Raw genomic sequence first — 14,413 nt, 5'->3', positions numbered from 1 at the left:
TTCTGTTTATATGGCTCCAGATTTGACTACCCTTTCGCGTGTTAAGTAGTACATTGCTCTGTGAATAGTTCCATTTGACTTCAATGCACTGACAAATGTAGGCCTACATATGCTGGTGCACATTCCTGGTACCTCAGGACTCCTATAGTGATTTGAGCAGAGACATCACTGAAAACAAACCCAACCAAAATAACTTTCAGGGGATTTGTTTGTTTTTATGCCAAAAATCCAAATACATCTCCAGACAAAATCATTGCTTTGGGGGAAGATTTTCAAAGGCACAAATAGATGTTTAGCATCCAACCCCTGTTGGCCTTCAGTGGGACTTGAATATCTGCCTGGTCCCTGTACCTTTGAAAATCCTCCATATTTGCTTTCCATTTTTCTATTGCAATAGCAATTATGAATCCTATGCAGGAATTAGGACCCATTGCACTGGATACCAAACAAACTGATAACATAGACACTCCCTGCCCTGGATTACTTACAATTTATGATTTTACACTGGGGTGGGCAAACTGCTTCAGTTGGGGAGCAGGATCGGGGGCCGCTCCACACAGCTCCTAGAAGCAGCAGCATGGCCCCCTTTCTAGCACCTATGCATAAGGGCAGCTAGGGAGCTCCATGCTGCCCCCACCCCAAGCACTGCCCCCACAGCTCCCATTGTCTGGGAACTGCAGCCAATGGGAGCTGCAGGGGTGGTGCCTGTGGAAGGGGCAGTATGCAGACCCTCCAGGCTGCGCCACTGTGTAGGAGACACTGAGGGGACATGCCGCTGCTTCTGGGAGCCACGTGCCCCAACCCCTTGCCCCAGCCCTGATCCCCCTCCCATCCTCCGAGCCCATCGGTCTCAGCCCGGAGCACCCTCTTGCACCCTGAACTCCTCATTGCTAGTCCCACCCCAGAGCCCGCACCCCAAACAAGAGCCCTTCCCCACCGCAACCCCAATTTGTGAGCATTCATGGCCCACCCTACAATTTCTATTCCCAGATATGGCCCTTGGGCCAAAAAGTTTGCCCACCCCTGTTTTACACAATATGCAACAGATGAATAAACAGATGGGGCGGGATGGAGAAAGTAACAGTAGTCCTATTTACACCATTAGTAGTTCATTTGGCCTTCATAGTCCCGGGGTGCCTCCATGAATTCTTCTTTCTGACAATCTCAATCATTTTCAGTGAGAAGTGGCTCATGTTCTCCAACTGGGGCTGCTCCTCTAATGAAAAAGAAACTACTGAATTTTTTTGCCTCAAAATTCAGCTATCGGATGGTGGAGTGAATGAAATATGAAGCATTTTGCCTCTATCAGCTACAACAATGTGTCTGCTGCCTAGGAGATGATAAAGGCCCAGACATCCACATCAAGGACAGTTGGCATTTCACAGGAATGAGCTGGAGAAGTTTTCCAGTTCCACCATTGTTAACTGCTAGTGGCATTGACATTCTGCTCTCACCAATTATATGTGAGATCAAGATGGAAGATAAGTACTGAACCATCCACAGCTGTTGAAATGGTTGGATTGATCTTTGACAGCCCGCAAACTCTCCTCACTGCTGCAAGTGTCACTCTCATAAATTCTCTGTGTAGATTATGAAAAGCATTAGTCTCAACAGTGCACAAACAGAGAAACCGAACAACTCGTGCAACCAGTGATAAGGAAATGAGAGCCGAGAAGCTGCAATGAGGTTAACAGATGACTTGGACCCATGTGCTGCAAAGGAGGCAGGCCGGGGATTGTAGTCTTCACTTAGTTGTGTTGAGGAAAATATATTGCACTCTGAGTTATGGGATGCTGAGCAGGTATTTGAGTTTTAATCAAGGGAACATTGGTAGAGGGACTGCAAATGACATGCCAAAATATGGCTGATGTCTAAAAATTACAAACAGTTCTCAGTATCTGCACTGTTATACAAAATGATTTGTTTGCAAGCCTCCCTTCCAACCTTTAGCCCCGTGGTTAGAGGGCTCATCTGGGATGGAAGAGGCACGGATTCAATTCATCCCTCTGCTTGACATGGAGGGGGCATTTGAATTTGGGCTTTTCACATCTTAGGGGAGTGCCTTAATTACGGGGCTATGCTAGTGTTGGGCTCTTTCAAGCTTTCCTTTTCCTGCTGAAGCTTTGAATAAATAATTAAATCTGCATTGGGCCAGAGTGACTGAGAATTACTCTAGAGCCCCATGGTTAGGAGACTCACCTGAGAGGGAGGAAACCCAAATTCTAATCCCTGCTCCTCAATGGAAGAAAGGTGGGAACCAGACCTGGGTCACCAACATCCAGGGCGAGTACCTTAACCACAGGGCTAAATGGGGAGGCTGCTGCTGCTGTGTTTCTTGCAGCAGCAACAACAAAAAAGGTTTAGACGCCTAACTCCAGGAGAGTGACGAAGTGGGACTGTTCTTACAGTTTCCTCTGAATACTGTGTGGGTTCCTCAGTTTCCCCTATGCATTTCTTAAGTCTTCAGCGTGCATAAATGGCTGACACTCTGTCTCCTGGCAACAAATTGCTTCCCTCCTGCAAGAGGATGGCTAAAGGTGAACAAAGAGATCAGGTGACCTCCTGGCCCGGGAAAGAGACAAAGGCCAGAAAGGAGGGGCTGGAGGGGGTTTCAGTTTGGAGCTGGCTGGGGATGGGAAGTGAGGGCAGATGGGGTTGTCTGACATGCTGGGCCCCAGAATGGACCCGGCTGAGGGGTCCCGTTCTCTGTACCTACCAGCTCTGTTTTAGACCATGTTCCTGTCATCTAATAAACCTCTGTTTTGCTGGCTGGCTAAGAGTCACATCTGACTGCGAAGTGGGGGTGCATGCAGGACCTTCTGGCTTCCCCAGGACCCCACCTGGGTGGACTTGCTGTGGGAAGCGCACGGAGGGGCATATGCTGAATGCTCCAAGGTCAGACTCAGGAAGGTGAAGCCGTGTGAGCTTCTTGCCCTGAAGAAGGGTATGCCGGTCTCCTCCCAACAAATTTCTTCTTGGGTGACATCATGTATCTGGGCATGCTATGACTTGGCGCATGTTCCCGTGGGACATCTCACTGCCCATTCTACTCAGGCTCAAGCCTCCTCTGCCCATGTGCCCATCCAGGAAATTTTTAGGGCGGCTACCTGGTCTTCCATCCACACCTTTGCATCGCATTATGCATTGGTTCAACAATCTAGAGACGATGCTGCCTTTGGCTCAGCAGTCTTACACTCCGTGACGTCTCACTCCGACCCCACCGCCTAGGTAAGGCTTGGGAATCACCTAATTGGAATCGATATGAGCAAGCACTCGAAGAAGAAGAAAAGACGGTTACTCACCTTTGTAACTGTTGTTCTTTGAGATGTGTTGCTCCTATCCATTCCAAACCCGCCCTCCTTCCCCACTGTCGGAGTAGCCAGCAAGAAGGAACTGAAGAGCGGATGGGTCGGCAGGGGTATATATTCGGCACCATAGTGGCGCCACTCCAGGGGGCGCCCAGCCGACCCACCGAGTGTTGCTAGGGTAAAAGTCTTCCAATGAACGTGCACGCGGCACACGCACACCTAATTGGAATGGATATGAGCAACACATCTCGAAGAACAACAGTTACAAAGGTGAGTAACCGTCTTTTCCTGTCCTTCCCATTTTTGAGTTCCCTTCTTGTCTGCTTTGTAACTTGTCATTTGATCAGACTGTTTTCTTAACTTTTAATATAAAAGGCTGTAGCCTAAAAAAGGCATGTAGCAGACTCCTTAAATTTGAAAATGCCAGTAACTGTATCACTGCCTTCCTCTATCTTCCCTGGGTCATCCTCTCCATAAAGGCTTTAACAAGTCTGCAGCTAGTGATGATCCTGCACTAGTACTGCTGGTGGGGTGAGTACCAAAAATGTGCACTCCACAGCATTGGTTTGGGAGGTGGCTTAAGTCCCAAATGTCTCAAATGCTACATGACTCCTCAGCACCATTTTGCTTTCTTCATTTACATCTGCTTTAGGATCCAGACCTAGACATTTTCTGTGCAAAGAGATGTTCTGGGTGAGATGTTTACCCCACTCCAGACTCCCTGCCAGTTAAAAGGGCTGGCACATTGTAAAAGGGCCCTAAAGCCCTTCATCAGCTGGAGGGAGGATTTGCACAGTACAGGCACTGTGGAAGATGCCTTTAGGGAGTGGCCTCTGAGGACCCCCTTGCAAAGCTCTGGCATAGGGAGTATCTGGGGTGGGGTGTGTTGGGGTGGGCCACAGCAGGCAGCTCTGGAGAGATTCTTGGAAGGGCTGTGGCCAGTAGGGCAGCCTGGGGAGACTGTTGTAAATATGACAGGTCTTAATGGCTGTCTAAATAAGGCTGCGGCTCCTAGAGCAGCTCAGGATGAGCAGGACACAAAGGTGGCTTCAAGCCACCTTAGGCTTTCTCTACCTCTACTTGAGTACACATACTTATGCTAGCTTGAGAAGAGCTAGCATGAGTATAAATCGCAGTGTAACCACCGCGGAGGCCCAATGGAGCTGTGCTGAGTGCATACTCACCAGTGTCAGGTGAGTTTGTACTCAGCATGACTCAGCCATGCCTTCACTTCTGATACCCGTACTACCATGCCAACACTGCTACTTGTACTCAAGCAAGCTCAATGAGAGCTAGTACGAGTTCTTGTATGCGAGCAGGAGAATCACCTCGCTAGCTCAGAGTGTAGATATAGTTTTAGTTCTCTCTCTAAGAGGCTCAGCACAGACTCCTTCCCTTTTAGGGACCCTGCATTACTGATGGCATGCAAATTTACCCAAGCAATATGTATTTCTCAACCTTGACACCAATTCAACAAAGCTTATGCCAGGGATTATGTAGAGATACAGTATCTATGGTACATTTTGTATCTTGCAGCGTCTTCTAACTACTGGGAGTATCTTCTAACTACAGGCAACACAAAAATTAATTGGACACAACTCCCTATAATTATTGGGTGGAAGAGGAATAAAAGGTACCTTAACCCCCCTCCACCTGCTAAGTACTTGTACCAATAATATCCATCTTTTCTTCTGACCATGGATTACTGGTTGTCTTACCCTTCTCTACAGCTGGGGGAGAGAGTTATTTTGGCTGGACACAGGCCAGTGTTTCAGTGCTTTATGGGTAACACCTACTACAGGGTCTTGAATTCTTATCCTTTTTCAAGCAGTTTTTTTTTAAAACTGGTGCGGGGTTAAAAGATGTGGGAGAAAGAAACACCAGTGATGATGTGAGTCAAATATATCCCTGCCACCTCTCCGTTTATTTTCATGGGCTTAACCCAACGATGAATTTGACTTCTTACTCCCCAGCCATAAGCAAACATGTTGTCTAACTAAAGCAATGATTTCTTAACAAGAAGATCTTGATTGCACGAAGAGCCTCTTTCTTCCTCAGTGTTTTATTCCTGACTGATAAGTACCCAGCTCTTTCAGAATCAGCTTACCTCTTCTTTGTACAAAAATTCAGCTTCTATCATATCTCCCTTCTTATGCTGACTCTGGTGCTATGCAAACTATTCTGCTCTTGGAACAAGGGGCTGATGATAACATCAACATGTACAGTGCAGTAGCACTGAAAATCTGGAAAAAGGCACTTTTGCTTTCATTAGAAAATATATGAATTCCACTGTTACTGTCTTTTCTGCTATGAAAAATCTGATGATCGCTAGGGACCGAGCCGGCGCTTCCATTTAGGCAACTTAGGTGGTCGCATAGAGCACCAGGATTTGGGGGGGCAGCATTTTGCCGCCCTTGGCGGCAATTCGACGGTGGGGGGGTCCTTCCGCGCTCCGGGTCTTCGGTGGCAATTCTGCGGCGGGTCCTTCACTCACTCCGGGACCTGCCGCCGAAGTGCCCCGAAGACCGGGAGCACAGAAGGACGCCCCCGCCGCAGAATTGCCGCCAACGACCGGGAGTGTGGAAGGACCCCCGCCTAGGGCGCCAAAAACCCTGGTGCCGCTCCTGGCTAGGGAGGGGCCAAATACAAGAGTAAGATTCTCTCATCCCTTTCGAAGCAAACAATAAGTATCTCCTGAATCATAGCAGCTAATGTGTATACTGAGGGAAGGTGTAATTTCAGCGTGCCATGTTTTTCAAGGTTAGAGTTTATGCGGGGGAGAGGAAGGAAAATTCTGAAATTTTGAAATTTGTTTTCATTCAAAATTGGAACAAAAAGTTATTTGTATGATCATAATGCCTACTCCTGGTACAGGACACCAGTGAGATAAGGGTTGTACAAACAGAACAAAAGTGACAGCACCCGCCCCAAGTAGCTTAAATAGAAATGTCAACATTTCTTGCAGAACAGAAATTCAGAATAAATTGGTTTTGTTTTGAAAATGTAAAACAACTATGATATAAATTATATATGAAACACTTTTTGACATCATTGAAATTAAATCAGTAAGTTGAAATGATTCATTTTCACTCTTTCCCACTGAAAATTTCATAGAAATTGACATGTTTCTGCAAAACATTTTGATATTGACAAAACTGCATTTTCCCACCAAAAACTTAGTTAAACTTTTCAACTGGCTTTATTTAGGTTAAATCCAAGTGATTACAGTTTAGAGCCCTGATTGGGTTGAGCAGGTATTGGTGTATGTATTATCTACATGCCACTCGTCCTCACTGCTGCTATCCTAGAAAGGAAGAAGAAATTACAAAAGATGGGAAAGTTAGAACATGATGTTACCATTCCCCCACACCCCTCCTCCCCCCATCCCAGTTCTGTTGTTCTTTTAGAGCAAAGCTTGCAGCTTCCATACACACTACTTTCCTGAAGCAAAAGCGATGACCAATGAGTAATTTGTTACTGTTTTGTCATCTGGGTAGCTGGATTTTCTCAGAAGTCCGTTCTTTGGGTCTCTCTAATTTCCCCTTCTGAACTCCATGCTTAGTCACTTTGAACCTTACTCATATATGACCTGTACCTCTCTGAGCCAACCCTGTATCTTTTCCAATTTTCCCCTGGCCTCTTACCAGGTGTCCCCATTGTCTTGGAAACCTTTTGGGTTTCCTTTTTACTTGGCCCTCCACCAAGTTATTTTCCCTTAAGTGTTTTCTGATCTTTTCCACAGCATTCTCCAGTCTCATAAGAGTCCTCTTTTCATCCATTGTTATCTTCTAAAATGTCACCGAAACGCCATCTGCTCCAAGCCTCACTGATTTCTCTGAACAATTCTAGGTCTAAAATTACTCTCACAGACCTCCCCTGCAGACTCTTTCTAACAAGTCATAAAAATGATACAAGAGTGTTGAATCAGACAACCTTATCTTTTTAATACAAATGCATCATACAGATACAATAATTTAAATTCACCACTTTAAGGTAACTTTCTGCATTGGCTATTTAGGGCCTGATTCAGAAAAGCTCTTAAACATATGACTAATCACATCTATTTTTTGTGCTCTATTTAGTAAAATACTTAATTACATTAATTAAATCTCATTGAAGTTAGCCAGGCTTAAGCTCCTGCTTAAAGTAAAATGTACTTTGCTGAATCAAGGTTTAAGCACACAGCCTCTGTGAATTTATTGTATAGATTATAATTTAACAGTGTTTCACATTGTTCTCGTCACCCTTCCGAACATAGCAGGCACATAGGCTGTAATGTATCTTTAAAACCACCTTTCATCTTTTTGTATCATGTGCATGTGAAAGTAAATATAATATTAGGTATGGGGAACTGCTTTCACTGATTACATTAATCATTCTCCACTATGTACTTTGCCATGTCATTCTGTTGGTACATCTAATTCCATGTTACTAAGATAGCTGACACCATGGCACCTGTATGTACTTGTACAATAAATATCCTGTGTTTTGCTGGTTCCTTCTCTGAGGAATGTAGGATTATGAATCCCAGAAACTGTAGACTGGAAAATTGTTAATGGGCAGCTGAACTTCAAGTGTTCTTCTATGTTTTGAATAATAGATTATTAGGGTTGGGAGGGACCTCAGGAGGTCATCTAGTCCAATCCCCCACTCAAAGCAGGACCAATCCCCCAAATGGGGCCCTCAAGGATTGAACTCACAACGCTGGGTTTAGCAGGCCAATGCTCAAACCACTGAGCTATCCCCCAATGCTACACAGGGCTGTTAGGGACTTATTTTAATTGTAGAACCAGCTAAATGCCAATCTCTTAGATTCATACACCTTAAATGCAAAGCACTATCTGTTTTAATCCTCTCTCTCTCTCTCTCCCTCTCCCCATTAACAGTAAACTTATAGCTTATTTTAAGGCAAAATATGCAGACAATCAGGAGCCAGTTACCTTTAAATGCTGTTGTCAGCATTAATAAATCTATAATCAAAAAGTCCAACAACATCAAACAACAGAGGTCTTTTCAAATTGTTACACCACCAACTAGTCCAGCCTGAGGTTTTTCAAATGCCGCAAGACACTCTAGAAACCCTCTAGAGTAAGTACACCAAGCACATTAGAGGACTGATCCTTGGTCTAGAGAAGCACTTCTTGGTTTGATTAGTTGATTTGCTATGATTGTTCAGATTACTGTTCTCTCCATTGTTGTGGTTGAATGTCCCCGAAGCCATTTTACAACAGTTTTAGTATCAGTGCTTATTTTGACAAATCTTCTCACTCCAAGCAGGGTTCTATTAATATAACATACATAAGTCTAAATTTGTCAAGTCTGTGCTCCCTTCTGTATGCACTAAATTACATACATGCATACATACAACTTCCCCTTGTTGATTTAGACACCTGTGCACCCACTAACACCTGCATGCACACTTTAAATAGTACATACGTATTTAAAAACATGCACCAGCAAAATCGACTAGCCTCTGTGACCTTCACAGGTGCCAGTATGAACGTGTACAAATATTAGACTATTTAAAGTGAGCATTCAAGTATTTTGCATCTGCAATGTACAGGTGAAAGTATGTGAGTATTTCTTTACTACCAAAAATAGTTGCCAGTCGTAAATCTTTGCTAACTGAGGAATGTTACTGCTGGATTCATAATATTCTCTAGGCATTTCCTATGTAAGTACTGCAAGTCCCATGCTGGTGTTGTTTAGTTATTAAAAGCAAAGTACAGAAGATTTGAGAGATGACCTCTCTACTTGGAATTGTACTGGCATCTTTCAATTTACTACATCACCTAGCACAATGCATCCTTGACCCTTGTAGCCTTCCAGGAATTACTGCAATGTAAATGCCTGATAGCAGAATTTGTTGGACCCGTATCAGTCTATGCTTCTGTCAATACACAGCTCTGAAACAGTATTTAAGGGGCTTGTGTGAACCTTAAGATATTGGCTGTTTCTGGGTCAAATTCTCTCTTTTTAAATTTGTTCTCTTAGGATAAGCACAAAGGATGGGGGCGGGGGCAATGTCTGTCATTTTTTAGTGAACCCATCTGGTGGATGTGAAGAGTAGCACTGATAGAAACCAGAGAGAACCTGCCCCCACTAAGTGAAGGCAGATAGAATGAAGAGTCTCTGGGCCAAGAGTGGAAGAGACTAGTAGATACTTATTGGTCTTTCTTTTTGAGGAAAATAACCTTGGCTAAGATGTGATACTAAGGGTAAAATGGGCATTCCTTGGAAACCTAGCCTGTTTGTTAAAGCACTGCTTTGAAGTGATTTTTGATCCTATCATTACTTGAAGTAGTCACAGCATAAGTTTTCCTCCATGGTCTCCCACCCACTAGGTGGCTCTGGGGAAACCTTTGACCAGGCACCCGCTCCAGTATTCCTGGTACATAGTAGGTACATGGCTATACCTCCTTGCACTTAGTTTGTCTTCAAATGCTATTTTTCTCACTTCCCACCATAATAACTTCTAACATGAATGTCCAGATTTCTAAAGTGAAGCAATGCCACCTCATGCCATTAATTGCTAAGATGCACTTGATACCTTCATTTCAAATCTCCCCATAACCCCTTGTTTATCCCTATATCTGTTGCTACAAATCCAGGTATTATCTTTGATGCTGCTTCAGATTCCAGTGAGGAATACGGTTATATTCTCATTTGGTAACTTCAGAAAAAAAAATGTCCAAGGGAGACCCAAGCGTGTTGAAAATGATGCTAGGATGATGATTCATTCTTTCATAACCATGCTATTGGATTATTGTAATGTTCTGTTTTCAGCTTTTCAAACTGCCACTGCTCACATGCTTACTAGCACTATTAGAGATTTAAGCAATTTAAATCTTGTTCTCAGAGAACTCCACTGGTTTCCATGCAGAGAAAAAGCATCTAAATTTTACTTTGAGATATTGGACCTTCTTAGGCACAATACCATCCAATTCTGTTGCCCCAAAACACTAAACACTTAGCTAATGTTAGCATTTTGTTGGCCATTACTAATTCCAGATTTCTTTTTGTAAGAAAAATGAAGTGAATGTAATTGTTGGGATAGGTAATGGACTGGCTACCCTGGGTTTGTCTGTAGAGGAAGTACAGTGGCAGTGCACATTTATCAGGGTGCCCCACCAATTTGCCCTGCCAATGGAGTTATTCAGTTGCCATGTCCATTCATTTATAGCATCTGAACTTGAGCTGCCAGTTATAATGGTGTTTTTAAGCTATAGAAACTAAGCCACTGGGTTCTGGACTGAGATCACAGACTCGTAACTACCATTTTTCTTTAACTGGGAGTATTTAATGGACTTTTCCCTGCCTGAGGTTACACAGCAAGTCCCAGATCCACGACCTAAATACCTTTTGAGGATCTGGGCCAAGGTCTGTCTTAGAGCTGGGAACTAAACCCAGGTATCCTGAGTCTAAATCCAGTGCCTTAATCACAAAGCCCTCTACCTCCCTGCTCTTTCCCTTCCTCCCTTTCTAATATCCCTCCCTTTTTGTTCTCCCCCACCTCAAACAGTTGGCAAACTCTCTAAGGCAACCAGAAATGGCAGGAAGCCATGTTCCCTTGTTCCTGACTATAGTGTTGGGAGCTCTTCATGCTGAGTTAATGGAGCCATGTCCACTCCTGAACAGCTTTTTGTTATTGATGCTCCACCTTATATATGTCAGCAGTGAAGTGGAAAGCGTCGATGAGAGGAACAGTTTTAGAGGGCAGGGACCCTTCTAAACATTTTTTATAGGGAAGTTAGGGTCCTTTGAGGCAGGTAGATCCTAGAAATCTCCCCTTCTATACCTGAGAAACTGCGCAGAAGTCACTACAGTCCTTGCTTCCTCGCTGGCAAGCTCTAATTAGTGCTATTCATCCTGTAATTTCACCAGCACCAAAACTCCCCAGGAACATGTCAAATGCTTTAGTAGTAAAAAAAAAATTTACAATGGGAATGTCACAGGATCAATTAAAAAAATAACTTGGATTTTTTTTTATAGTGTGTGACAGTAAAATACCTGCTCTTTGAACAGGCATCTAAAAACCTGCAATTCATTGACACAAACTCTTTACGAGGCTGCAGAGATTGCTTTTCTCCTCGATATTCCATTTGTAATGCATACCTTTCTTAGCATTAGTAATTCATTTTAAGGCTTTCAGTTTGGTTTAAATGTGTTTTGGATCAGGCCCCGAGTTTCATTTTTCTTCAGCCTGAGTAGGGGATTTTTATGCAGAGGAAGGAAATCAATAATTTTGTCACAATAAATCAGCTCCCATTTGTTTTCGGAGTGTCCATTCTATCACTGTGATTACCTGTTCCCTCCTTCTCTTGAGGGTATTTTAGGATAATGAAAATAGACAACCCATATACCTTTAATCTTTACTGTTTTACAAATTCTTTTATGCAGATTGTTTTAAACTCTGCTCCATTATAACCATTTGTAAAATGGATTACCACAAGTCTACTGCTCTATTTATTTCAAAATTAATAACCACTTTGCACACACTCTCTATAACAACACAATTGTTACATCTCAAAGGAATGTATTTTTCTCTGTTCCTCAGGGAATGTCTCTTCCTTTTTAAGTATCAGAGGGGTAGCCGTGTTAGTCTGGTTCTGTAGAAGCAGCAAAGAATCCTGTGGCACCTTATAGACCAAAACGTCTGGCAGTCTATAAGGTGACACAGGATTCTTTGCTGCTTCTTCCTTTTTACAATAGGATGGGGCAACTGAAGGAGTTTATCTTTCTGAGTGATACATTTGTGTAAACCTGCAGAAATACACAGTAACATCATAGGATCCAGTCTTGTGTGTTATTTATTCCCATTGGAGTTTTGAAAATTGACTCTGTGCAGGCTTTTAATGCTTATTTTCTAAAGAAGTGAGTTTCCACTCCCTTTTACAGCTGTATCTCTTATATGAAGCCCTGCCTGGGCATTGTGTGTCCCGTCCCCCCCTCATAGAATCATAGAATATCAGGGTTGGAAGGGACCTCAGGAGGTCATCTAGTCCAACCCCCTGCTCAAAGCAGGATCAATCTCCTCATCCTTGATTGTCTTATTTAAATGACAATATCCATTCTTATAAATATTTTGCCCATAAATTTAGCTCGGAATATCTCATTAGGTGCTTACAACACTCATAGGTTGCATGGGCTGTTGCTTTGTTTCTCTTCCTCTCCGTGTGCTGGAGGGTTTGAGTTTATTGGACAGAATATACATCCAGGCAGGTTACACACACACACACACACACACACACACACACACACACACACACACACACACACACACACCCCTCATGACCCGACATGTGTTTGCTTCCTCATGCAGCCACCCATAGAGGAAACCATCTAAGTCCTTACTACTTTAACTGCCAGTACAGCATTCATTTCGTTAAAAGCTCTGAATTGGTTTCGCTTCGTTTTACTCCACTGGCTCAGGGAGGAAGGTTTTATTTGTACATTCCCTGACACGGATTTATATTTCCCTCTGCACAAGGCACAACGTGGTCGGCTCTTGCATTGTCTGTGCTGCTCAGCGCGCCCTCATCTAATGAGGAGACGAGAGACGCTGGAGCGCAGGCTGCGCAGTGGCGGACCTGGAGTGCACTGTAGGCTGCTGGGCATGGGGAGCGGAGCACGGCTGCTCGGTTATGGGCTGGGGAAAGCCCGTGCAAGGAAGGCAGCCCCGGGTGTACTGATGTCAGCATCTGGGACTGGAGCATCTCCTGCCGCCTAGCTCAGCACGGGCCCCGCAGGGAAACAAGCCGCTAGCCCCCAGTGCAACCCCCCACGGGGGTGGCGCCGGTGCTGCTCACAGCGCGTGTCCCCCTCGCCCTGCCCCGGGAAATGGAGGAATTCTCCAGGGTGCTGAACCAGGCAGCGGCGGGAACCGCTCGCCTCGGGTGAGCCCAGCCCCCGCCTCCCCCCCAGCCCGCCCGCACGTGATTGGCAGCGCTGCAATCTCACCTCGGCCCGGTTGGTGCTTCCCGGGAGCCGCCGCTGAACTAGCGGCGAGGAGGAGCTGACAATGCAGATCTGGCCGCGAGCCCCCCGCGCGCAGACCCACCCGCGGCAGCTCCCGAGCCGCCCCGCCGGCTTCCCCCGCCTCGCCGCCTCCCCGCGCCAGCTGCCGAGGGAGCGCACACGCCGCGGTGCTGCATTCAGCCTCCCCCCAAACCTCTGCTCTGCGCGGCGGCGGGCTAGTGTGTCTCTTCTCTCCCTCTCCCCAGGCAAGAGCCATGAAGGGAGGCTGCCTCACCCCGTGCACGGTCGCTGGGCTCCTCTGGCTGGGGCTCCTTTTGGCAGCCGCTGAAAGAGCCGTCTACACGAATCATTTTTTGGTGGAGTTGCACCGAGGGGGCGAGCCAGAAGCGAAGCAACTCGCGGCCGAATATGGCTTTAGTGGGGTCCGGAAGGTAAGAGCCTCTCGCTGTTTAATTGCATTGACAATTAAGGCCGTGGCGTGGTGCATTGTTTTGATAACTGCCGCTGCTGCACGTTGATGAGATCTCTGCACGCATTTTATAACACAGCAGGATACATCTGCAGCCAGAGCCCTGGTGGGTTGTGTGTGTCCCCCGCCCCCCCCCCATGTTGTGTAATTAAAATGCCCTTCAATTTGTACTAAGGTCATGCTTGAATGTTGTGGGTCTCTGCACCTGAGAACTGGTAGTTTTCAGAAAGAGAGCAGGAAATCGTTTGTTGGAACACACCCCTCCATCAGCCCAGCAGCAAGTTAATGTAAAAGAATGAAAACAAATAAGAGCTGTTTTAAAATCGCTCCTTAATCCCTGTGGTGTAACATATTGAAATAGTGGATGTGCAAAGATCCACTACACGCTACTCATCAGCGGTGACATGATATGATTCAGATCAGGGCTTCTTGGACTAAAAACAAGGAGTTTCCCCGCATGGTTGGTTTAGTACCTAGTAATTGCTGTGTAAACATCCTCCAATTTAACTCCCATCCTGAAATACTATTAAGCAATTTCTGGGACTGAACAAAAGAATACATGGTGCACACCCAGGCGCTTCCTAAAACCTACATACACTGATCACTAATTGAAATTGCTTAGAAACTGCACTGCTATAAAAGATTTAAAGGTAACTAG

The 14,413-nt window shown here is 45.0% G+C and overlaps 1 protein-coding gene across 16 annotated transcripts in view; it reads left to right on the top strand.

Moving 5' to 3' along the window:
- PCSK2 (proprotein convertase subtilisin/kexin type 2) overlaps positions 1-14,413 on the top strand; it is a 371,376-nt gene that overhangs the window by 171,306 nt on the left and 185,657 nt on the right. For 15 of the 16 annotated variants that reach the window (XM_039531409.1, XM_039531410.1, XM_039531419.1 and 12 more), the window contains one exon: positions 13,532-13,717. In XM_039531409.1, the coding sequence (XP_039387343.1) occupies positions 13,532-13,717 (186 nt within the window). Of the gene's footprint in view, positions 1-12,807; positions 13,002-13,531; positions 13,718-14,413 lie in introns of those variants that run through there. The other variant, XM_039531422.1, reaches the window with a different exon arrangement.

Source organism: Mauremys reevesii, linkage group 3 (assembly GCF_016161935.1).
Source record: "Mauremys reevesii isolate NIE-2019 linkage group 3, ASM1616193v1, whole genome shotgun sequence".
In the NCBI taxonomy this organism is placed as follows: Eukaryota; Metazoa; Chordata; order Testudines; family Geoemydidae; genus Mauremys; species Mauremys reevesii.
Note: the sequence above shows the minus strand (reverse complement) of the source record. Positions and strands in the feature narration are given on the sequence as shown.